At 54.7% G+C, this 21540-nt stretch overlaps 9 protein-coding genes across 9 annotated transcripts; 4 read left to right on the forward strand and 5 right to left on the reverse strand.

Moving 5' to 3' along the window:
- Positions 1-361: 361 nt before the first annotated feature.
- On the reverse strand, positions 362-1136 carry C8Q71DRAFT_465146 (uncharacterized protein). The gene is made up of 2 exons (XM_047918712.1): positions 686-1136; positions 362-613 (listed from the first exon to the last, which is right to left on the reverse strand). The coding sequence occupies exons 1-2, from the start codon at positions 1021-1023 to the stop codon at positions 574-576; spliced, it is 378 nt and encodes a 125-aa protein (XP_047781499.1). The 5' UTR covers positions 1024-1136; the 3' UTR covers positions 362-573.
- Positions 1137-1497: 361 nt separating this feature from the next.
- On the reverse strand, positions 1498-4375 carry C8Q71DRAFT_465196 (uncharacterized protein). The gene is made up of 13 exons (XM_047918713.1): positions 4062-4375; positions 3850-4008; positions 3426-3795; positions 3259-3370; positions 3148-3201; positions 2893-3073; positions 2743-2833; positions 2582-2688; positions 2322-2526; positions 2103-2244; positions 1891-2048; positions 1807-1820; positions 1498-1750 (listed from the first exon to the last, which is right to left on the reverse strand). Exons 1-13 carry the CDS (start codon positions 4193-4195, stop codon positions 1717-1719), a joined length of 1761 nt encoding a protein of 586 aa, XP_047781500.1. The 5' UTR covers positions 4196-4375; the 3' UTR covers positions 1498-1716.
- Positions 4376-4378: 3 nt separating this feature from the next.
- Positions 4379-6207, forward strand: C8Q71DRAFT_465358 (uncharacterized protein). The gene is made up of 4 exons (XM_047918715.1): positions 4379-4789; positions 4845-5009; positions 5073-5517; positions 5574-6207. The coding sequence occupies exons 1-4, from the start codon at positions 4496-4498 to the stop codon at positions 6065-6067; spliced, it is 1398 nt and encodes a 465-aa protein (XP_047781501.1). The 5' UTR covers positions 4379-4495; the 3' UTR covers positions 6068-6207.
- Positions 6208-7375: 1168 nt separating this feature from the next.
- Positions 7376-8906, forward strand: C8Q71DRAFT_465349 (P-loop containing nucleoside triphosphate hydrolase protein). The gene is made up of 5 exons (XM_047918714.1): positions 7376-7499; positions 7551-7742; positions 7794-8024; positions 8072-8717; positions 8770-8906. Exons 2-5 carry the CDS (start codon positions 7668-7670, stop codon positions 8793-8795), a joined length of 978 nt encoding a protein of 325 aa, XP_047781502.1. The 5' UTR covers positions 7376-7499; positions 7551-7667; the 3' UTR covers positions 8796-8906.
- Positions 8907-8929: 23 nt separating this feature from the next.
- Positions 8930-12430, reverse strand: C8Q71DRAFT_830416 (SNF2 family DNA-dependent ATPase). Its single transcript, XM_047926353.1, has 11 exons — positions 12226-12430; positions 12140-12172; positions 11580-11991; positions 11503-11525; positions 11326-11448; positions 10828-11271; positions 10215-10770; positions 9911-10152; positions 9644-9850; positions 9425-9584; positions 8930-9367 (listed from the first exon to the last, which is right to left on the reverse strand). Exons 1-11 carry the CDS (start codon positions 12346-12348, stop codon positions 9018-9020), a joined length of 2673 nt encoding a protein of 890 aa, XP_047781503.1. The 5' UTR covers positions 12349-12430; the 3' UTR covers positions 8930-9017.
- A 109-nt stretch (positions 12431-12539) lies between these two features.
- On the reverse strand, positions 12540-15629 carry C8Q71DRAFT_744527 (kinase-like protein). Its single transcript, XM_047922945.1, has 13 exons — positions 15148-15629; positions 14995-15096; positions 14761-14937; positions 14694-14709; positions 14614-14623; positions 14276-14561; positions 14206-14222; positions 14081-14150; positions 14021-14025; positions 13924-13956; positions 13823-13866; positions 13694-13772; positions 12540-13642 (listed from the first exon to the last, which is right to left on the reverse strand). The coding sequence occupies exons 1-13, from the start codon at positions 15342-15344 to the stop codon at positions 12705-12707; spliced, it is 1974 nt and encodes a 657-aa protein (XP_047781504.1). The 5' UTR covers positions 15345-15629; the 3' UTR covers positions 12540-12704.
- Positions 15630-15661: 32 nt separating this feature from the next.
- On the reverse strand, positions 15662-18101 carry C8Q71DRAFT_744529 (uncharacterized protein). The gene is made up of 5 exons (XM_047922946.1): positions 17892-18101; positions 17344-17832; positions 17170-17293; positions 16881-17117; positions 15662-16813 (listed from the first exon to the last, which is right to left on the reverse strand). Exons 1-5 carry the CDS (start codon positions 17942-17944, stop codon positions 15908-15910), a joined length of 1809 nt encoding a protein of 602 aa, XP_047781505.1. The 5' UTR covers positions 17945-18101; the 3' UTR covers positions 15662-15907.
- Positions 18102-18237: 136 nt separating this feature from the next.
- Positions 18238-19343, forward strand: C8Q71DRAFT_702780 (transcriptional regulator of RNA polII, SAGA, subunit-domain-containing protein; the record flags this gene model as incomplete). The annotated part of the gene is made up of 4 exons (XM_047920269.1): positions 18238-18400; positions 18453-18770; positions 18821-18975; positions 19026-19343. 4 exons carry the CDS (start codon positions 18238-18240, stop codon positions 19341-19343), a joined length of 954 nt encoding a protein of 317 aa, XP_047781506.1.
- Positions 19344-19497: 154 nt separating this feature from the next.
- Positions 19498-21474, forward strand: C8Q71DRAFT_465572 (NAD(P)-binding protein). The gene is made up of 9 exons (XM_047918717.1): positions 19498-19726; positions 19778-19800; positions 19865-20012; positions 20073-20094; positions 20159-20425; positions 20479-20539; positions 20599-20620; positions 20679-21122; positions 21177-21474. The coding sequence occupies exons 1-9, from the start codon at positions 19652-19654 to the stop codon at positions 21228-21230; spliced, it is 1116 nt and encodes a 371-aa protein (XP_047781507.1). The 5' UTR covers positions 19498-19651; the 3' UTR covers positions 21231-21474.
- The last annotated feature ends 66 nt before the right edge of the window (positions 21475-21540 follow it).

Raw genomic sequence — 21540 nt, forward strand, 5'->3', positions numbered from 1 at the left:
GGCCGTTTCGAATGCACCGAAGCCAATGAACGCTGGACACCGCAAGGCGGCCAGCCCTTTGACTGCACGAGAACGTGTCGACATATCTGGACCATGAATCAGCTTCGAAGCATCACGCTTTTCAGCGCCGTCAAATCATACGCTTGCCTGAGGGCAGCTGATACTAGTAGCGCACACAAATTGATACGGCCCAAGGTCCGCTATCTTACACGACTCCCGGACATCCTAAGATATTGAGTTTAATGAAGCTACGTGCGCCGAAATGAGCCTGAGCCTCACCTGTTCTGAAAAGTTTGTCGATTCTAGGCGCATAGAGTTCAACACTACTTGTCATCGTCTCATGCCATCGGCGCATGTTTCCCACTACATGATCTGCGTCTTCATCTCCGTCGATTCGAAGAGCAAGGCAATACATATTTGCTTGCAGGAGTCCTCGGGGCCTGTGATACTTGTTCCGTGTCTGCTGCGGGAGGCCTCGCTCTAGGAAGACAGGGATAGAACAGATCCGCTGTTGAATGAAATCTGTACCACCGTGACGTACACCACAAGGAGGCTCGCCACAGTTTCCACGTATTACTTACTCATCGCGGAGTGGGGATGCCCCCGCGACAGGCTATCATAGAGCAGAAGTCAGTAGGATTTGGATAGGCCCATGTTCTGAGGCCGCGCATCTGACGAGACTCACCTTGAGGCCAGATTCTTGAGTCTTGCGCATGATGAGGCAGAATACATCGGTGAGGCACATGTCCCGCGACAGCGAAATGTCTTCGTTACAACGGTAGTCAACAAAACTGTTTCAGGTCCCGAGACATTGTTAGCAACGTAGAACATGGTCTTGCAACGCGATGACCGGAATATGGGCGAGATAACAAGCTTAAGGGCATACGGTCGTCCTCGTACATAACTTGAGGTTACTGTTAATGTCCCACTGGTTTGCAGGGCATTTCGCCGGACTCCTCTGTGACCCGCGTGGTGAGCGACGCTTCGACTCGCGAGATGCGCCAGTACTATATGCACGGTCATCCAACTCGTTATTCCCGCCGCCGGCCCAATCGATCGTGAACCGTGCCCGCTATTCCCACTGTGCCCGGCCTCATACAGAGATTGTTGTAGAGATGGAGCAAGTGGGCACTTGTTTCTCAGAAACTATAGTCTGGCGACTCCAGTCTCTGATAATGATGCCTATCGGCGATCCAGCCCGGGTGGTATGGTAAGCAGTCTCCAGTGAAAGATAGCAGCCAGGTTGGCAATCAGTTCGTAGTCGAAGTGTCTGCATGCGGAGGACACTGGACAGTAAGCGGGACGAGAAGACTGAAGGAGGCCGGTTTCCAGCTGTTTCCAGTCAAGCTAGTCATTGTCATCGTGTGCAGTCACGCAAACGCTACGTCACGCACAGCACACCGTCACATCACGATCGGCGCTCGGAGGTATACTTACAGCCTGTTTACTCTGATTGATCGTCGTAGCACGGTCGCGGACCTAGAGGTTCACCCGCACGACTCAGTCAGTGCACTATTGATTTAGCCTAGCTGCTGCATCGGCAGCTGCGCGCCGTCTTTCTTGGCTCAGGAATGACGAGACATCCTACTGATGGAAGCAACTTCTTGTTGTCAAATGATTGTAGGACTACGCAGGTTCAACGTGACCTATTGGAAGTTGGGATCAAGCCCTATCAAGCCATGCAGACGGAATGCTATCCAGACAGGCCCCCGATTACTACTCATTGTCATAGACAAGCCTCGCAGGTGTCCTAGTAGATACCATTCTTCAGCGCATGCACTGGAATCCAGTCATTGGGGAGCTCACCGCTGCTCAACGCCCTAGTAGGTCAACTCGTCAGCGTGTGAGACTATAGGAGTCATCTACAAGAGCGAAGTGACTCGTACGTACATTCTCCCACCAGGCAATCTGAGCCTTCATTTCCGTCAAACCTAGCAAGAGGATGACCTTGAAGTCCTGCGACCAATATGGCCCAATGGACCCGAAACGCTTCTGCCACGAGCTAGTGGCCGGGACCGCGTTGACTGTACACAAGGTAGAGAACATTTCTGCCAATAGAGCGTCTGCATCGGAGAAGAAGCGGATACATGACACCTACTCACCCGGTTCTTCGTCTCGCCACCGAGGGTCTATCTCGTTTCCTCGATAAGATATCACGTCCGCTGTGATTGCATGGGCTCCAAATGCAGTCGTAGCCCACATGAGAGGGAAGCTAAATTCAGTAGTCTCGGTTACTGAAGTATCCTGAGGGTGGTACAGCATCCATGAGTATAATCATCAAACTACTAGTAGCATGTAGGTGATGTATGTGCTATCCCCACCTTCCGAGCCAAGATGACGAATGCAGACGGAACAACTAATGATCCGTCTACATCTGTGTACGCAAGGTGCCTTCGTTTGAGATGGTCCGCACGCAAAGGCTGGTAGTAATTTAAGCAGGAGGATCCGTACGTGTGCCTAGCCACTCTTGCACGGACACGACGGTCAAGGTAGAACCATAGCGCGCCTTCGGCCACGGCCTTCGAGCTGTCCTTTTTTTTCAAGCTTTCCAATACCAGCATTCATGAAATGAGTGGCTCACGTTTGACCCTCTGGAGAGAACATTCGCACTCCCTTCCCATTTGTGTGTACCTGCAACTCGGCACGTAGGAAGGGACTAGTGGCGAATCCTCCGACAAGCAGTATCGTCTAAGGAGAATGGTTAATCTACGGCTGATCATGGTTGTCATAGACGTTGCTAACAGCAAGACGGGCATCGATCCCAGATATTTGCGTGTCAATGGCTACCTTAATAGCGTCAATGGACGGTTTGAAGAGCAATGCCATCTCTGAGCTGGAAGGTTCAATGCAAGCATATTACATTTTGTTCTCGATATACAAATCGCTGCGCACCCTGTAAGAGATAGGACTCCGCGTCGTATTTTGAATCTCTCGTCAGTGTCGCGGGGTCCTCCGAACTTGACGTAAGACATGGCAGAACGGTCTCTGAATGTCGGCTTTGTCATGGTCTCGAAGCTTGCCATCATTGCGTCCAGATCGTCGGTCGTCGAGAAGCGAGAGAGTCTCAGTTTGTCTATCAGAGGATGGGCGGGTACAGTCATGTAAGTGAGAAACTTAGTCGAGGCGCAAGCGTTCAAGTGATCTTACCTTTCAGCATCTCTTCTGCGCGACGGTTGACCATCGCCGAACCTTGAATGAGACCTATATTGATGCGGTGAGTCAGCCGCAAAATCTCGCAAGAAAAGTCGAAGAACAGACATTCAGGTACCACGCTTTCTTCCACTGCGACAGGTTGACTGTTAACAACGCGATATGTGCTTAGATCGATAGTGCCGCCGCCGCAGTCTACTATGGTTACGTAGTGATTTTCCTACAAGTGGTACTGTCATTCACTGCACATGCCTAAGATCGCTTTCGTAACGTACTTGTATCACATCGTCCCCGAGACCAGTCGCAATGCAAAATTGAAGGCTTGCCTCTCCTTCAGTAACAAATTGAAGTCTTGAAGCGCCTTCGGAATTATCGGGTACCAATTTAGCGAGCACCGCCGCACGCCTCATCTTGTTTTGTTGTGGGCCCGACCATCCATTTGGGTGACTAAGAACAAAATCAATGGGGGTGTTGGAATTGAGGATTTGTCTGCCAATGGGATTGGTCTCGGAGATGAACTCTGTAGCGCAAGTGAAAACGTAGGCAAGGTAGTCCGCGAGAATTTCGATGACTGGTTTGTTCACGTCAATTGGCGGCAACACTGCGCCTGGTAAGATTGACGGAGGGCGAAGATGGAGCTTGAACCTGGCATGATCCATAAATGCAAAGCCATGAAGGACGGCAGTGATATATACGTACCATTTGACGTAGTTCCACTCCTGCGTGTACGCTTCTTCCTTGATATTTTGTAGTGTTGCCTCTGCCCCCGTGGCGCGGAGCTGATCTTGCTGGTCGTAGTAGAGGACGGAAGGTACTTTCACGTCCCTGGACTTATTTTCACCCTCTTGTCCCGGGAATCTGAGCATAGAAATATCAAGACGACGGTAGCACATGAGAATCCACGTACTCACCGTGTAACACTCAAGACCTTCGGTATTTCGCCAGGGTCTAAGATGCAATACGCGACGCCACTGTACGTGGTGCCGATGTCAATGGCGATGACGAGTTTCCGGCTGCTGCCCTTGTAGGGATCGAGCTGAAGCATCTTGACCAAGCCGTTAGGAGCGTCTGCGGACGGCGCACTTTTAGGTACTAGTAGGTTATAAACACGACTCCTCCGCAGTATGCGTTCTCAACACGAGGTTGCAGCATGCATGTCTGTTCCCACAATGGTCCGCGAAGCATGTCGCTGAGCGACAGATAAGTGTGAGCAGGAGGCACTAGCTGCGGCAGTATGCCGGCCGCATGTAGCTGCTTCCATACATATATATGGAAATCGTGTCACATCTGACTGTATAACTTACGCTGAGACGATACCCCTACCGGTCTGCACGATAGGCTCATCATGGATAGCTTCAAAAGCCTGGCATCGTCTTTCACCAACAAGATCGGTCTGACGTCTGGCGATGGCGAGACAGCTACCCCTCAACCGATCATGGCTAGTGGAGATCAGGGTATGAGCCATCCAGACATACTATCTGACGCCCTTCAAGGACGAGACCGGAGCGAGACCCGCTCGTACCCGCTCGACAATCCATCGTCGAACCACGACGGAAAACGTTCAGGAGAGCACCCGCCGAGGATGACTCTGACGACCCGTGCCTCAGTTCCAGGCGAGACAGACCTGCGTTCGAAGGAGGTGAGTTTTGTGCTCAAGACACACGACTGATACCCACTCACGACGTACATGTCAGGAGCGCAGCTTATCCACAATCCAGAGAATGGAGCGAGAGAATACAAGGCTCAGACAAGACCTTTACGAGACGAGGCGTGATTACGCTAATATTGAGCGCTCTGCTCTGCGCTACAAATCGGAGAGAAACACTTCGCGTTCAGAGGTCGAGCTGGCTCAAAGAGAGGCAGGTTCTCTGTCCCAGGGAATTTTGAATACCTGGTTAACATCATGATCGCTGTTATCCCAGATCAGCAACCTTCTGAAGACACAAGAGATTCTGCACCAGGAGAATACTCAGCTCAAGGCGTTACTCGAGACTCGCCGGCAAGAGCTACAGGACGCCCAGCGCTTCATGGGGACGGTAGACACGGTTGCGGAGAGCGAGGTTGTTCAGGAAGTCGACAGCTTGAACGCGGAGACGTTCAATCTGGCGCGATCAATGGCCGATCAAGCCTCGCCTGACCCAAACCAGAATGCACAGCACGACGCAATAGAGCGAGCGACAACTGCCCTGGGTAGCCCGTTCGTGGCCGTGCTCAAGTCTACGGACACACGTGGAGATACCATCCTACTCGAGATCGCCATACGAGTTGCTGCGACCCATTTCCTTTCTCAGACCATTTGCACTTGGACGACCAGCCCTGAAGATGACGGCATTTTGGCATCTGTATATGAGAAGATTCGCAGTTCCGGTGAGTTCTTTAGGCTGCGATGCAGACGTTGTTATAGACCGAATCCCCCCACTCAGAGAACCAGAGTGTAGTGGGTCAATGGCGCGCATTGACTCGCACGTTTGCGCAGGACAAGCTCGACATGCAGCAGCTCGAGGACGACTGCAATCGGCACCTCGCCATATTGATTTTGGACGTTTTATCAGTAGCGCGTATGCGCCCCTCTCCGGGTGGCAACCCAGAGTACGCTCTGCAAATTCTCGTCGGAAAGGCCCTCAAGATCCGCCAACTCATCGGCGAGGCCTTGAAGAGCAGTGAATACGAGATTTTCCTCCCGCAACCGGAAGCGGCGTTCGCGGCCGCGGACATGGAGGACACATACGATCCGAGAGGAAAAGGGGGACGCACGAGGTCGCATGTTCTTTGTTACGTAGCTTTGGGGCTTCGGCGGGTTGAAAAGGTCAAGAGGGAGTTACAATCGGTGACGCTTCTCAAAGCGGGGGTATGCCTCCAAACGCTTTTGGCGGATCTTGATTTGGTGGACGGGGACGATGAAAGCATGTCCACCTAGTGGAGTTGGGACTGGGAGCTTATTAATCATGCAATTAGCCACCGAACTCTGTGATTTGAAGTGTGTATACGAACCTTGTACCGTTCAAGTTGCGTGCGAGATTACCAACGATGATGAGCGTTACATTCCTGGTTCCGGCACGATCAGCATAATATCCCACCGACGTCTCATGTACACGGAAAACGAGAGGGTCACTCGGACAATAAACGTGGTTATCTCTGTACAGACAGAATCAATGCGTCTGTTGATTGAGTCAAGTTCCAAGCGCCGAAGGCGTACACTGCAGGCAGCCCCCACTCACACTCTGCATAGCCTCAAAAACAGCTGGTGCTCTTCGATGGCCGATATGGCTCAAGGTCCGATATCATACACAGTGATCGCGGCCTCTCCAGACTCGGAAGACAAATGAATGTATGAGTTAAACGAGGCTGGATGCGGAGGAACGAGCCTGATTCGCACGTCTTCTGGACGCTGTCAATTCCATGGGAGCGCGTAAGGTTCAAGAGCGATCGTTTCCGTCCAACACAGTTCACTCACGTTTTTTCATCAGCCGGTCTTCGCATTCATCTCCGTCGACAAGAAGAGTAAGATGAACCCCTAGTTCTGTTCCTCGCAGGGCCTCGTGGGGTCGTTGTGTCGTTCGGTGCGCTCTGCGGAGGTTCAGCCATGATATGACAGAACGTGCTAGGATGGCTCGAGGGTAAGTAGACCATACTCCTCCATGTGCGTCAAACGGCCCACCAGGTCCAGGCTCATCGGCCAGCGCGGTGCGGTGATGCTCTCACGATAGCATAATGGCGGCAGATAGGTGAGTGAGCTACATTGTCCTGAAAACTGAGGTCGCGCATGTCATAACTCACTCAACCTCCATCACCTGCCTTGGATTGGATTTCGTGTTCGACTGCACGGAGGAGAGCTTCCATGTCCGACGTAGAACATACACGTCAATCCGTGCAGACACATCTTCGCGTAGTCTGTCACTCACCCTGCTAAAGGGAGCCCGCCTCTGCATCTATCGATATATTCCGCCCGGACCTACGAAAATCCACGGAGAATACTGGAAGGTAGGTTTCGTCACTTCCCCCAAAAATACTCTAGCATTGCTAAAATCTCACCAGTGGTCGCAGATCAGAATCCGATTAACTTGTCTATGTGCTGGACATCGAATCTAGTTGCATGCGGTGGATGACGGTGAAAGAGCCATCGAAGCCATGTAAAACTTGAACACGTCGTCAGCAAACGTTCATAGGCGAGGTGGTAATGCGTTACTACTCGGACTCGCACATTGCTATGAAACCCTCTTGAATCGAGATGGACGAGCTCAGCACTGCAGCGGATTAGACCTGCAATCAACGCTCAGAAGACAGCCAACTTACTGGCCCAATATTGGCCTACGGCAGCTTGTGCAGACCCGTTACGCCACGCGCTACTAGTACGTCACGCCACCCACACTCACCGTCACACCGGTGACCGCGATCTGCAGAGGCGCTCGGCGTTCCTGACAAATCGGAGATCTCATCTTAGTAAGTAAGGAGGTCGCTGCTTCATTGACTCGCCCGCAAACCTCGCCCTCCACCCCATTGCTCTTCATTCCGGAACCATGATTGCAGTGCAACAGGCCACACCGATACCAGACCCATTGTCGGTCCCTGCGAATGCGCCTGAGCATTGTCCAGTACGTCATTCACAATGGCCTCGGGTTCGCATGTTCTGACTGCATCCTCAGGGAACGGAGTCGGAACTGGCGGGAAAGGCAGATGCATGTGCAGGATGTGCAAACCAAGAGATTTGTGCCTCTGGGGTCGCCAAGGGACCGGACCCTGCCCTACCATTCGTGCGGGAGCGCATGTCGACTGTGAAGCGGAAGATCCTCGTGCTCTCCGGCAAGGGCGGAGTTGGCAAGTCCACCTTCACCGCGCAGCTTGGGTGGGCATTCGCAGCGGATGAGACTCTACAGGTACGCCCCAAAGCCATTCTGTCATTCTCGTCTAATCTCTGCATCAGACAGGGATTATGGACGTCGACATCTGCGGCCCCTCCATCCCGACCATCCTCGGCATCGCATCTGAGCAGGTGCACGCCTCCTCCTCCGGCTGGTCGCCCGTCTATGTGCAGGACAACCTCGGGGTAATGTCTGTCGGCTTCATGCTCCCCTCGTCCAAGGACGCTGTCATGTGGCGCGGGCCGAAGAAAAACGGGCTCATCTCGCAGTTCCTCAAGGACGTCGACTGGGGCGAGCTCGACTACCTCGTGATCGACACGCCGCCGGGCACGTCCGACGAGCACCTCAGCATCGTCACCTACCTGAAGGAGAGCGGCATCGACGGTGCAGTCGTCATCACCACCCCGCAGGAGGTTGCGCTCCAGGACGTACGCCGCGAGATCGACTTTTGCCGGAAAGTCGGCATCCCGGTCATCGGCCTCGTCGAGAACATGTCCGGCTTTGTGTGCCCGAGCTGTAAGCACGAGTCGCAGATCTTCAAGCCGAGTACGGGTGGAGGCCGGCGGCTGGCGCAGGATATGGGCGTTGACTTTCTGGGCGCTGTGCCCCTGGATCCGCGCATAGGCAAGAGCGCAGACTATGGTGTTAGCTTCCTGGATGAGTACCCAGATAGCCCGGCGAGCATAGCGTACTTGGATATCATCGACAGTAAGCTCTGCCTCTGCCATCTCACCATTTGCGATGCTGATGGATGCATCAGAAATCCGACTGAAGCTCGGGGACTGAAGTACACGCTCACCCCCTTTCTCCATTTTGTGACTCTCCTGGACGGCTGCTGTGTTGTTACGTATCAGACTTTCTGTATCTACTAGATCTCATGCTTGTATTCTACATCACATCTACAAGAGCATTAGAGGAACACTACGCGAGAGCAAGCCAAAGCAAGACGAAACAATTCACTGCAACACACATTTCCATCTCCGTCGGGTATCCACCTTCATCGAAGATTCACGACGCCTCCTCTTCCTCTCCCTCAGCCATCATCTCCGCCAGGAAGTCTCCTCCCTTCGTAGCCGGGGCCTCATACACAGCGAACGCGGCCTTCTTCATCACGCCCTTCTTCTCGTCCTTCGCCGCGCCAGTGGACGTCCAGCCTCTGCCGCGCTCAGTAAAGACCTCTGGGCTGCGGTCGAGCAGGACGTCGAGGTCCTCGTCGCTGATGACGCTCGCCTTGCCCGCGGCCGTGCTCGGGACGACCTCGATCTGCTCGCCCTCGAGCTTGAGGAGTGCCGCAGCCATCTCTGCCATCGTCTCCTTCCTGTTGCGGCTCGGCGCGAGCGTCGGATCCTTGAACTCGCCTAGCACAATGCATGAGTGAAAAGGGAAAGGGAGATGGAGATGATGAGAGGGCTTACCTCTGGCAATGACGAGCGTCTCGAGCTTGCGCTTGTCGTTCGCGCGCTGCATGATCTTCGTCTCGACCGTGTGCTTGCTCACGATGCGGAAGACGAGCACGGGCCTCGTCTGCCCGATGCGGTGCGCTCGGTCTTGCGCCTGCAGATCCACCTGGGGGTTCTGCAATGCGACATCCGTCAGTATGCTCGTCGACGGCTGGTTTCATTCATGTCACTCACCCAGTCCTGGTCATAGAAGATGACAGTGTCTGCAGCTACTAGGTTGAGACCCAGTCCTCCCGCACGCGTGCTGAGCAGGAAGAGACGCGGCGCGTCCTCGGCATCGCCGCTTTTTTGGAATCTGTTTACCTCTTCTCGCCGGTCTGCCATAGACGTCGATCCGTCAATGCGGCACAGCGACCAGCCTTTGTATTCCGTGGCCCAGTCCTACAGCGATTCTTGTCAGGCAGGAGCCCTGCATTGAATGAAACCTATTGTTATACGCACCTCGATGATATCCAACATCGTCGTGAACTGGCTGAAGAGTAGCACCTTGTGGCCCCGCGTGAAGAGCTCGTCGAGCAAACGTTCGAGGACCATCATCTTTCCGCTCGCTGTCGACAGCTCGTCGTTGATCACCGGCTGCCGGGTCTTCGGGTCTATCGGCCAGTCGAAGAGGAACGGGTGTGAGCAGACCTTGCGGAGCTGCATCACCATGTTCTGCAATGACATCCCGTTCACTTTGGACACTGTATCGTCCGATCATGCATCATATCAGTATGTGGGCGCGGCTGGAACGGAAGTCACGTACGGATCGCCTTTCGGTGATATTCGCGGGCCAGCTCTTCATGGCTTTTCTCTGACTCTCTCCTCCTGATATCCTCGATCTCCCCCGCCTCGAGCCTCCTGAAGTACTCATCATCGTTCCCATCAACGGCGTAGCTCTTACGCTTGGTCCTCCGTAGCCCCGCACGACCCTTCTTCGCCTTCGCCTGCGCCTGCAGAGGCGTTTCTTCTTCCTCGTCCGACTCCGCACGGCCCTGCTTCTCGTTCGCCTCCTTCACCAGCAGAGCGCGCAGGCTCCCGCTCGCGATAGCATCGTACACCTCGCGCTGACGCTCACTCAGAGGCGCGTATAGTACGTACTCTTTCTTGGGTGGTAGGTTGGCCTCGACATCGACCTTGAGTCGCCGAAGCAGGAATGGCCGCAAGATCGAGTGCAACGAACGGATGATCTGAGCGGAGCGTGAGCTCGAGATGTTCGTTTGCAACTGCGGAAAGTTGAACCAGTCCTCGAGTTCCACCGGATCCTTGAACATTTCCGGCAGTACAAAGTTCAGGAGTGTGAACAATTCGGACAGGTTGTTCTGCATCATGAGCTACGTAGTTAGCTAAGGCACGGACATCAAATGTTGTCCACGTACTTGCAATGGTGTCCCTGTGAGGATCATCCTCGAGCTCGACGGTATCATCCGGAGCTCACGGAGCAGTCGGCATTTCATGTTTTTCAGTCGATGACCCTCGTCAACAACAATAAAACCCCAATGATATTCAGCGAGGTAAGCCCGATCCCTCATGAGCATCTCGTATGTCGTAATGACCACGGGGAAGTTCGTGCGCTGAAGCGACTGCAGCGCCGTTGCCTTGCTGACCCCATGTTGATTTGGGTGAGCACGATGCCTGTCATTCTTCGCAGCCGCCTTGCTCTTCCCTGCCTTTGATTTCTCCTTCGATGAAGACGAGGAAGCGGCCGGGGGGATTCCTTTAGCCCTGTTCTGCGCCTCCATGTCCGCTTCCGAGAACACCATCTTCTTCTGCCGGATTTCAGCGCGTTCGACTGGTGTCCCATGGTACATGACCACAGGGATCTGGGTAGTAGAGGTTGTAAGACACGTATAGACGGCTCGGATGAACACACGCACGTCGGGAGCAAACCGCTTGAACTCTTCCACCCAGTTATCCAGGACACTGAGCGGGCACAACACCAGAAAAGGGAGCGAGGAACGCTCGCGCAGGAATGCGTGGAAGGCAATGGTTTGGAGCGTCTGTCATTCACAGTGTCAATGTCTTGTTAGCAAGAGCACTTGACTAAGTCAGACCTTTCCTAGCCCCATCTCATCGGCTATGCAGCACTGTTATTCTCTGACCAGTGCTGACGATCGCAAATTAAACGCACCTAAAATGCCGGACAAACCACTCTGGTGTAGCGCCGCCATCCACGCGACACCTTCCAGTTGGTAGTCTTTCAGAGTCGCTCCAGTGACTAGGGCGGGTTGTTCAAATGGCGTCGCATTCTCCGCCACGGCCTCCTTCGCATCTGCGGCCTGCTCCTCGCCAACCATCTTGACGCGCTTTGGGGCATGTGCCTTGCTGTCCTGTGCGTCGGCTCGCAGCCGCTTCTTCGTGCCAGCCTTTTGTGAAGTGTGATCCGCGGAGGCCACCTCCCGTTTCTTCGAAGTTGTCTTGGTTTGGATCGTACGGCGTGTACCGTTCAACTTCACTCTATCCATCTGCTGCTTCAGAACCTCCACGAATAGAGTAGACTTCTCGAGTATGTTCTTGAGCGTCTTCAGTCGTTCAGACGTTTCCTGTCAAATAGACATATTAGTGGTGTTACTGCACGAACAAAGGGATATAAAATTTGCAACAAAGCCGCCAGTATAAGACTGGCAGCGTGTTGCTTCATCCCAGCGCGACGACTCAATTGATGAGACGCGACGGATACTATGAACCTACCTCATCGACCTCATCTTCCTCTTCCTCGGCATCCTATGTGCTTCACGTTAAGCCTCAAAATCAAACAAAAGATCGAGAATGACTACCTGAGGCTTCTCCGCCGGGTCCGAGCTTGGTGGTGGCGGACTAGATGCGGGCGTGCTGCCTTCGGTATCAGCCGTACTCATGGCGAACATGGGCGAAGATGCTCGAGAAGATACTGAGGCCATCTTTGATCTTGGCTAGAACAGTGAACAACGAATGCAGATGGTGGTTGCGTTGTGAAGTCGACCGTAGCCAGACGCGGTCGCGTTCAAGACGACTGTGACAATGTGACGGCGCGGAAATGTGACCTCACGCGCCAACGTTACTCGACGCGTCGCCGCTGTCACCCCGTGTCAGTATCAAGTCAGTCACGGTATTACTGGCAATGGAGGCGCGTCGCGAGTCAAGTATGTACTGCGAAGTTGGAGTCTATACGAATGCATTCATGTGTCTATCTACACTAATAATACATCTAGATCGTGGGACATCTATGCAGCTGCGATGGGTCCATATTCAGTACACATCACTCCGACAGACAGGTCTACTGGTTCTCATGCTGCTTTGGGGGTGACTCCAGCTCTCGCGGCATCTCCGACGGGAGCGCCTCATCCCTCTCCTGCACGATATACTTTCCAATGGGTGCGATATCCGCCAGGCCACCTGCGAAGCCCTCTCCACTCTCGTAGATCGACACTGTCGAGAGCGTCCTGAGCAACCTCCGCGCACCATCGTACCCATATGTCGACGCCGTCCTCGATCGCGCGGGTACAACGTAGTCCTCTTTCTGCGTCGGGAACGCCACCGTGCTGGCGCCGCTGATCGCCTCGCTCCCACTGGCAGACGTCCTCCGCGACGGGGTCGGCCGATACGACGTCGCCGCGGAACCGCCGTACATCGAGTTCGTCCTTGACGGAGCGAAGGTACTCGAGCGCCGTGAGTAAGCCACCATAGGATCGACAGGCTGTTTTGTCCTCGGGATAGGCTTGGTCGTCGGAGGCGTCTCGTCCTCCAGCAACCGCTCCTCCTCCTCCGCTGGAGGCTCCAAGCCCTCGATGAGGCTGTGCGCCATCTCCGGCGTGGCGAGGAAGACAGCGTCGTCCACTTCCGGCGGTTGCAAGGTCTCCGCTATCTCGCGAATCTCCTCTAGTTTCCGCTGGATCTCTTGTATAGGCGACGGACGTGCGCTGGGCTGGCGAGGCGGCTCGGGTTCTGGCTCTGGCTCTGGTCCCGGCTCCTCCTCCTCGACCGGGACGCTGCGCACTTCGCGACGATAGTCTTGGATCTCGTTGTACAGCGACTCCTTGTACTGCTCCAGTGTCTCCAGCGCTTCGAGTGATCGCCATCGTTCGAATGGCTCAGGGCAGTCGGGCTCGTCCGCGACGTCGTGATACGATGCGAGCCAGGGATGCTCAAGTGCTTCGGGCACCGTGGTCCGTGCGGCGGGATCGAAGGTGAGCATTTTAGCGAGAAGGTCCAGAGCTGGTAACATCCATTAGCGATGCACAACGTACATTACGACACAATGCATACCTTGTGGATCTGCGACTGGTAGGATCTTTGAGAAGGGTGCCTTTTTCTTCCAGGGGAGGGATCGTATGTATGCTCGAGCCTACAGATTATGAGTTACGATAATTAAATGACCATTTGGATTGTACCGACCTTCGGACTGGCTATTCGATCAATGACTTCACTATCGGGTGTACCTGAGTGCATGTTGTCCTGTTACACCTCAGGCTCCATAAATCGCACCCGTGACGTACCAAGGATTTCAAGGATTTTGTTGAGTTGGTCGACTGTAAAAGGGGCCCATCTAGTCAGACAAGCCATTCACCTGTGAAGCCTATGTAGTGAGCTGACCATAGCTGCACATGACAATCATTAGAAGCTGACACGCAAGGACATGGGGCTCATGCTCACTCCTTGCCCTTGAAAAGTGGTCTACCGAGCATGAGCTCTGCGAATATACAACCTATCGACCAGACGTCGACTGTTAAAAAGCCCTGGTAAACATAGAACAATCCATGATATGCCTAGACACGTACTCGCTGTATTGTATCCCCTTGGTACGAATTCATCGGTAAACAGACAACGCCATCATCAAGACCCACTCACTTGAACGCAAGCATGATCTCAGGGGCGCGATACCACCTCGTCGCAACGTACTCCGTCATGTTGGTCGGCTCCTCATCCGGTTTTGAGTTGAATCCTCTGCTCAGACCGAAGTCACAGATCTTCAGCTCACAATCTGCATTCACTAGTAGATTACCCGGCTTGAGGTCTCGATGTACCACCGACGCAGAGTGAATGTACTTCATCCCGCGGAGGACCTGGTAGAGGAAGTACTGGACGTGCTCGTTGCTGAGAGACTGTCCGGATTTGATGATCTGGTGAAGATCCGCTGGTGCGACGGTGTCAGATCCAAATGACCTCAGTAAGATAGAGCCACTCACCTTCCATCGGCTACTCGTACCATTTCCGAAAGCCAGTCAGCTAAGCGTCGGTCGTGTGTGCAGACTATGAGAGAACGGACCTCCATGAAGATGTATCTGGACACACTGTCAACTAGCTGATCTCCGAAGACAAGCAGCCATGCTCACATTTCGCTCAGGTCCGGTGTGCAGTCCACATCTATGAGACCGGTGATGTTTTCATGATTGAAGTGTCGCAACAGCGTGATCTCGCGCAATGCCCTTTTCGCGAGCTGGGTCTTTTCGGTCGCGCGAGTGACCATCTTGATCGCCACCGGCTCTCCCGAAATCTCGTCCGCGGCCGAGCTAGAGACAAACCTATCAGTACAATGATCCAAGGTGTTTCAGTGGAATGAGACTGACATGACATAGCCGTACGCTCCAGATCCCATCTCGCGAATGAGCTTCCATCGTTTCTCGACATGGAACGCTTTGCCAAACGAGGACATGAGCGTGTGGTATCCTCTGCACAGGCAGGTCAAATCCAGCGATAAAGAGCGTAATAGGTCCACGCACCGTCGACGCAATGCGTCACTCGACCGAGTACGCAGCACTGTGCGCGTCCGCGAGCGTCCACGCCGACCGCTGGATGAGTCGGGTGAAGGTATTGGAGACGACGACTTGCCCTGGCCATTCTCCTGCCTCTCGCTAACCTTATCCTTTCCGTCTCCGGATCCCGGCTTCGGAGCCTGCGGCGGGGGAGAAGTCGCCATTTAGCAGTCAGATACCGGCGAATGCAGTTCTAGGAGATCAGCGGTGAGCAAGCTCAGCGGTGCAGATTGCAGTCCCCAGCGTTGAGCAGGGCGATGTTGGGCGTCCGGGACACGTCGTCAAGCGGTCTGTGGTAGATGGCAGATATCGAAGAGGCTGGCGGAAGGAATTACGTGCAGATTACATCCCGTTCTGCCGCCTGGACCACGACCGGCAGCACCATGGCACAAACATGCACACCTAAACAGGGCGCCAGATACAGATCTCGCTCTCTGATGACATGCGTGCCGCGCATGCATCAAATTCAAGTGTCCCCTCCTTTCAATCCTCCTGCTCTTATTCGCGGTCGGCGCAGAGAGCAGCCAACCACCCACAACTCGGTTGGCGACACACGCAAACGCAAAGTACGACAGGGTCACATGGTCGGCGATACTTAGCACTATAGTACAGTTTCGTAAAACAATCCTCGAACGAAAGCAGTCCCAGACAGCGGATACACAAGCATCTGCGCTCGCAGGTCACGCACACACACACATTTAGCGTCCGTGCGTTCAACAGCCATCCATCACGGCTCCACCGGCACCCACGTCCCTCCCTCTATGGCCGCACCACTCGTCTGGGCACGCGGGGCACGGGGGCGACTAGACTGCCTAGCCACGCTCTCGTCTGCGGAGTCTTCTGCGTTCCGCATTGAGGCTGTCTCGGTATCCGGTACGTCCCTCCGCCCCTTCTGCTGCACTTGTGCTGGAGCGGTCGAAGCGCGGACTCGCCTCCCATCCCGGTGGCGCCCAGCAGCCGTGTTGCTCCAGACGACACGCCCGCGTCCGTCCGTCAAGAATGGCGGCTCGACGTCTTGCATGGCCTCGGTAGCGGCATCCGCGCAGGGAGACCTCGCTTCCTCGCGCGGAGGCTCGACGACAGCAGCCAACGGCGAGGCGGGGATGTCACTCGCCTCCAGTGAACGCATCACGTCCTCGACTCGCCTATCGAAGTCTGGTGCCTCGTCCAGCAATGCCTCTGCCTCGCGTGAGACCTGCTCGTCATTCTGCACGCGATCACCTTGTGTTGAGGGAGAGTCGGCTGAAGCTGGAATGACTGCGCTACTCGCTGAATCAGGAAGAGGGCGCGCGTCGTCGAGGGTGGCGTCCAAATGATCCGAGATCGATCGTGGTCGCCGATCGACGACTGTGCTGAAGCGGCTCCGAGGAAGAGGCTCAGATGCGGCTCGAGTCGGACGAACTGACGGACGTTGCACCGCTGGGTCGGGCGCAGGGATGGGGGGAGTCGCCGCTCTGGGTTCCAGTATGGGCAATGGGGACTGACCACGCGACACTGCCGTTGACTGCGCCGCCGTAGGCTCTGCTCCTGTCGTGTTCACGAGCGTTTCGTCCGTTCCGATGGGCGATACAGCGCGGTCGTGAGCATCGACGAAGTCAGGCACAAGGCCTACTCGAGTATCTAGGAGAATTGCCTGTTCAGTCAGACAGAGCAATCAGACCCGTTGAGGGCATGAGAAAATGGGAATGGCTGTCACGCACTAGTCTGGCAACCATGTCCTCCATCCGTATATCGTTGTCGATGATGAAAGGTGCGAGTGTGTCGAGGTTGCCGTCCAAGTCCGAGCCGGTGACCGAGTTGCCATCCCCGCTTTCGTCGTCGCGTTCCTCGGGGATGTCTGAGAGGATGTCGTCGTCAGAGTCATACCCTAGGAGGGCGCTGTCCGTAAATCGACGTAAGTTTGCGAATCGCTCCCTTTCTTGTCGCCGTCGGTAGACCTATCAAAGCACTATCAATCAAGTTAAAGACTCTTGGAACGGAGTGGCTCACCTTCATGTTGTGGTCGACGCCATGCGTGAAGACATAAGGAGAGCCATCTGAATTGCGATGCTGGAAAAAGCAATCTTTGCCGAATGGACAGAACCTGTCGTTGGGCGGTGACTTCTCGAAGTGTCTACGCCACAACATCAGCCCATGCGATACTCACTGTAATTTGACGCATACCTGCAAAGCACCCTAGCCATGCTTGCCTTGTACTGCTCGATGAGTGCGGTCTTCCGCGGATCACCCTGCGGGAAAAACTTGCTCGATGGCGTGATGAACTTCGAGGGCGCACGGCATAGCGGGCACTGCTTCGTGACACCGGACGCAACGACCTCCTCCGACTTTCCATACGAGGCGCGCCATTCGCGGATGCAACCAACGCAGAAGACGTGGCTACATCCCTCCAGAAGGCCGAATGTCACAAGCTTCTCGTAACAGATGCAGCAAACGAGCTCCTCCGCTTCCTCTGCAGGCTGCGATGTCGATGTCGATGCAGTAGCATTGGGCGGATTCGGATCGACGTGCTTGAACCAGCAGTCGACACCGTGGCGACAGTAACCTTTGGCATAGTAGTGGCACGGCTTGTTCTTGTCGTAGGGCGTGAGCCTCTCCGCTTCACCGTGGAGGAACTTGCACTTGTCTCCTGCATAACAGCCTCGTGGTGTGTTGCTGCGCGGTCGTCATGCACATCAGCGGTAATCGCCACATAGATAGTAATCAGAACTCACTAATAAAGACATATTCCTCTGGATTTGGATGTCGCAGGGCGTTCACCGTGCATATGGAGGCTATTGGGCGAGCAGACCAGTGGCTTCCCCGAGAGGAAGAGATGATAGGCAGAGAAACGAGAGACGGACGGATGGGAATAGTATAAATTATAGTATCGTATAGTCGTTCAGTGAGGGCTGCGATGGGGGTGGGTAGGGTTGGTGGACAAGTCAGCGTTGTGCGAATAGGCGCCGGCGAGGTCGTGCTCATGCACGCGGCAGATTGCCTTTTCGGGATGAACAACAGGCGAGCGCAGCCACAAGCGTGACACCGCGGGCCGCCACTCTCAACGTCGATCCTCCTCTCATGTCTCTGCCGTCAACGACGACGACGAGGCACCAGTTGGTGTCCGCGCTGGGGTCGAAGGCTCCCCAATACTGGAATGTCCTGCGAGAATACTTAACGGCGCGTATATCTCGCACCGAATTCGACGAACAAGTCAAGGCACTCCTCGAGACCACGCCTTTGTGTTCGTGTCCCGGCAGCCTTTTCATCCACCCTTCTGACTTATTGCTTTGCAGTGCAACTACACAACTCGCTGATAGTATCTCTCTTTGACACCTCTGCCCATCTTGCGCCACCCACACCGCCACCAGACCTCCCGAAGCTACCTGCGCGGAAGCGCCGGCGTACACTCCCATATCAAGGAGCGGACAGCAATGACACTGGAACGCTGCGCTCAGACAGGTTGAAGAGATGGACAGTCGGAATGGGGAGGCGAGAGCGGGAGCGGGTACGGCAATTCAAGCACCTGGCCGTACCATTGGAGTCGCGACCTCAGCCGTTCAAGGACGAGATCGCTGCCGAACGAGGGGTGCAGCTACTCCCGGAACGCGGAGGTACGCAGCTGTGGGAATTATCTCCAATCATGCTCTGAATGACTTGGCAGAGCCCGCTGGGAGTCGGCTACCACTGCAGCTAGCTTCGATATCGAGGGGATTCACGCTGCAGCATATATCTGACCGCATGAACCTTGTATGTGCCCAAAATAATCTTGGTGCGCCATCTAGAGCTGTATCACAACTCATGATGCTCGGCTTTGAGGTGAGGGCCTCTTGCTGCATGGTCCGGTTCGTGACCTCATCCCTTCACAGGCGAAGCTCAAGCAAATTATCTCCCAAGCACTATCCCTTACGTCTACGTCGCATGCCATCACCTCTATCCAGACTTCAGGCAAGAAGACAAGCAGCTTCGTTCTTCCTGTTTCTGCATTCGAGACCCTCTTCACGGTCTCGCCAGCCGTCCTGCCCAACCAGTCGGCGGCGGCGATGCGCATGGCGCTTGGTGACAACGATGCAGCCGAGGAAGAGTTGCCCTTACGAGATCGTGAGACGCACGACCAGCGATGGCAGATGCTTTCCCTGCTCAGCGAACGGAGTACTCTAAAAGAAGCTCTACGGACGTTGAGGTAACAGGGGCATGTGGTCTTCGTGGGTGAAAGTCGGTGGGACAGTGTACGAGAGGAAGGAGCAGGTGACGCTGTATTGATGCGCTGCATCTGTGTACTTACTACGAGTTCATGCTGGTAGCAGCATGAAGACCCGAAACTTTATAGAATCTGGGACTGGGCCGGCATCCGGGCCGTTCCTGACTATGACATGCCACTCCCTCTGTGCTTCCGACGGGTCACCGCGCGTCTTGGATTCTCCCCTGTATATAGAGTTCGAAAGGATACAACTGCGGCCTCAGCCTTGTCCCATCACCTGCAATTCCGTCAATAATGGCATCGACCCAACCATTCGTGTTGCGATGGGGTGTTATCTCTACGGGCAGAATCGCCATGGAGTTCGTGAAGGTCCGTAATCCGGGAGCTGCGTTATCGGATCGTTCTGAATACATTCCGCAGGACTGCTTGGTCGACCCTACCACGTACGCAGACTTCTAAACAAATCACTTGAACCCCTGTCATCAGCTAAATCGGCTCCTTGTCTAGGCGTGGAACCACTGATGTCCTTCACAAAGTTGTTGCGGTAGGGTCACGCCATGGCGCAGTGCAGAAGGCGGCAGACTTCATTGCTGCGCACGCGAAAGGGGAGCCCATCCGTGCGTACGGAACATACGAGGAGGTCTTCACAGATCCGGTGCGTACCCCCTCTCCGAGATATACCCGCTGAGACGCTCACGAGCGCCATCCTACGCAGGACGTTGACGCTATCTACATCGGTGCGCATGCACGTCGCTGTACATGTATTTACCAGAGGTGACTAAATACATATTGGACGAATAGGTTCGCCACACACGCAACATTACAGCAATGCACTCGCCGCGCTCCTCGCGGGCAAGCATGTCCTGTGCGAGAAGGCGACCACGTCCAATTCCGCAGAGTTGCGGCACCTCATTAACGTCGCAAAGGAGCGCAGCCTCTTCTTCATGGAGGCGATGTGGACCCGCTTCCAGCCCCTGACGCTCGAAGTCAAGCGTATCGCGGAGGAGGGGACCCTCGGCGACCCCGTCCTCTTGCACGCTGACTTGTCGCATGACTTTGACATTCTCAGTAAGCGGGAGCTCACAGCGTCATGTTTTGCGTTCCTGATGACAGACTTGTAGACATCCCAAAGACACATAGGATGCTGGATCCACATCTCGGGGGAGGGGCACTTCTCGACCTGTACGTCTGCGACATTATTTTCAAGCTTCATCAGGTCTTATTTACGGAGCATCCATCAGAGGACCTTACCCCATGATCTGGGTACGTAGGGTGCTGTACTCAATGCATGCGTATTTCCTGACGATTATCCTGTATTCAGACCGTCCTTGCGCTCTACGAGCACCCCTCGAATCAGAAAGCCCTGCCCACATCCGTCAGCGCCTCGATGGTCAAGACACCCCTCACCGGCGTCGACATGAGCACAAGCTGGGTCGTCAACTTCACCGAGACGCTCCGGGCACAGGCCATCCTCACCTGCAGCATGACGCTGCCCACCGCACAGTTCGGTGTGACCATCCGCTACCGCAACGGCAACATCATTATCGGCACCCCGATCTTCAAGCCGTCGCACTTCACCGTCCAGTACTTCGACAAGCCCGGCAGTGGGATCGTGATCCGGGAGGAGAAGCGCGTGTTCCATTATGCCGGCGGAGGATGGCACTTCGAGGCGGACGAGGTCGCGCGGTGCGTCCGCGATGGCAAGATCGAGAGTGACCTGTGGGGCCATGACAAGAGCCTCTTGTTGATGGACACCTTCGATGAGGTGCGCAATCTATACATGCTAGTCACCGTGGCACCTTCTGACCATACGCCTCAGGTTCGCCGTCAAGGAGGGTACAAGTTGCCCGAAGGTGTTGAGAAGGTGCTCTGAGAGAAGCCATCTGAAGACGTGTATCGTATATGCAATATTATTCTGGTATCAACCTACTTCGCGCATTGTCGGTTAGCATCGCTGAAATTTGCGTTTGCACATGCACGATCAGCAAAACCGTAATGTACTTCACTTGACCACTTGGTGTTACCGGAAGGGCTTGTCGTCTTGTATGGTCGGCAACGGAGACTAATGTTGCATTCAACTTCTCATCCACGTACAACGAAGACGTGACTTCTCGTGACTGTCGGAGATGTGTATGCTTCGAGACGAGTTTACCGGTCGACCTTACATTGTGCCCTTACCGGGA

Source organism: Rhodofomes roseus (genome assembly GCF_022264815.1).
Source record: "Rhodofomes roseus strain CIRM-BRFM 1785 chromosome Unknown C8Q71scaffold_5, whole genome shotgun sequence".
Taxonomy (NCBI): domain Eukaryota; kingdom Fungi; phylum Basidiomycota; class Agaricomycetes; order Polyporales; family Fomitopsidaceae; genus Rhodofomes; species Rhodofomes roseus.

What these genes read in the sequence shown, in the direction of transcription:
- C8Q71DRAFT_465146 (XM_047918712.1), bottom strand. Translation starts at nt 1,023, where the DNA reads ATGACCGTGCATATAGTACTGGCGCATCTCGCGAGTCGAAGCGTCGCT. An exon ending in CTCAAGAATCTGGCCTCAAG is followed by an intron (nt 614 to 685) that starts GTGAGTCTCGTC and finishes GCTCTATGATAG; the next exon opens with CCTGTCGCGGGGGCATCCCC.
- C8Q71DRAFT_465196 (XM_047918713.1), bottom strand. Translation starts at nt 4,195, where the DNA reads ATGCTTCAGCTCGATCCCTACAAGGGCAGCAGCCGGAAACTCGTCATC. An exon ending in AGAAAGCGTGGTACCTGAAT is followed by an intron (nt 3,202 to 3,258) that starts GTCTGTTCTTCG and finishes GCATCAATATAG; the next exon opens with GTCTCATTCAAGGTTCGGCG. An exon ending in GGATCGATGCCCGTCTTGCT is followed by an intron (nt 2,689 to 2,742) that starts GTTAGCAACGTC and finishes CATTCTCCTTAG; the next exon opens with ACGATACTGCTTGTCGGAGG.
- C8Q71DRAFT_465358 (XM_047918715.1), top strand. Translation starts at nt 4,496, where the DNA reads ATGGATAGCTTCAAAAGCCTGGCATCGTCTTTCACCAACAAGATCGGT. An exon ending in CAGACCTGCGTTCGAAGGAG is followed by an intron (nt 4,790 to 4,844) that starts GTGAGTTTTGTG and finishes CGTACATGTCAG; the next exon opens with GAGCGCAGCTTATCCACAAT. An exon ending in TCGAGCTGGCTCAAAGAGAG is followed by an intron (nt 5,010 to 5,072) that starts GCAGGTTCTCTG and finishes CTGTTATCCCAG; the next exon opens with ATCAGCAACCTTCTGAAGAC.
- C8Q71DRAFT_465349 (XM_047918714.1), top strand. Translation starts at nt 7,668, where the DNA reads ATGATTGCAGTGCAACAGGCCACACCGATACCAGACCCATTGTCGGTC. An exon ending in ATGCGCCTGAGCATTGTCCA is followed by an intron (nt 7,743 to 7,793) that starts GTACGTCATTCA and finishes CTGCATCCTCAG; the next exon opens with GGAACGGAGTCGGAACTGGC. An exon ending in GTACTTGGATATCATCGACA is followed by an intron (nt 8,718 to 8,769) that starts GTAAGCTCTGCC and finishes TGGATGCATCAG; the next exon opens with AAATCCGACTGAAGCTCGGG.
- C8Q71DRAFT_830416 (XM_047926353.1), bottom strand. Translation starts at nt 12,348, where the DNA reads ATGGCCTCAGTATCTTCTCGAGCATCTTCGCCCATGTTCGCCATGAGT. An exon ending in AGGAAGATGAGGTCGATGAG is followed by an intron (nt 11,992 to 12,139) that starts GTAGGTTCATAG and finishes TCTATTTGACAG; the next exon opens with GAAACGTCTGAACGACTGAA. An exon ending in TCAAGCGGTTTGCTCCCGAC is followed by an intron (nt 11,272 to 11,325) that starts GTGCGTGTGTTC and finishes TCTACTACCCAG; the next exon opens with ATCCCTGTGGTCATGTACCA.
- C8Q71DRAFT_744527 (XM_047922945.1), bottom strand. Translation starts at nt 15,344, where the DNA reads ATGGCGACTTCTCCCCCGCCGCAGGCTCCGAAGCCGGGATCCGGAGAC. An exon ending in AGTGACGCATTGCGTCGACG is followed by an intron (nt 15,097 to 15,147) that starts GTGCGTGGACCT and finishes CTGCCTGTGCAG; the next exon opens with AGGATACCACACGCTCATGT. An exon ending in ATCGAATAGCCAGTCCGAAG is followed by an intron (nt 13,773 to 13,822) that starts GTCGGTACAATC and finishes CATAATCTGTAG; the next exon opens with GCTCGAGCATACATACGATC.
- C8Q71DRAFT_744529 (XM_047922946.1), bottom strand. Translation starts at nt 17,944, where the DNA reads ATGCACGGTGAACGCCCTGCGACATCCAAATCCAGAGGAATATGTCTT. An exon ending in AGAGGAATATGTCTTTATTA is followed by an intron (nt 17,833 to 17,891) that starts GTGAGTTCTGAT and finishes ACGACCGCGCAG; the next exon opens with CAACACACCACGAGGCTGTT. An exon ending in AGGACATGGTTGCCAGACTA is followed by an intron (nt 16,814 to 16,880) that starts GTGCGTGACAGC and finishes CTGACTGAACAG; the next exon opens with GCAATTCTCCTAGATACTCG.
- C8Q71DRAFT_465572 (XM_047918717.1), top strand. Translation starts at nt 19,652, where the DNA reads ATGGCATCGACCCAACCATTCGTGTTGCGATGGGGTGTTATCTCTACG. An exon ending in GCATGACTTTGACATTCTCA is followed by an intron (nt 20,426 to 20,478) that starts GTAAGCGGGAGC and finishes ACAGACTTGTAG; the next exon opens with ACATCCCAAAGACACATAGG. An exon ending in GGAGGGGCACTTCTCGACCT is followed by an intron (nt 20,540 to 20,598) that starts GTACGTCTGCGA and finishes AGCATCCATCAG; the next exon opens with AGGACCTTACCCCATGATCT.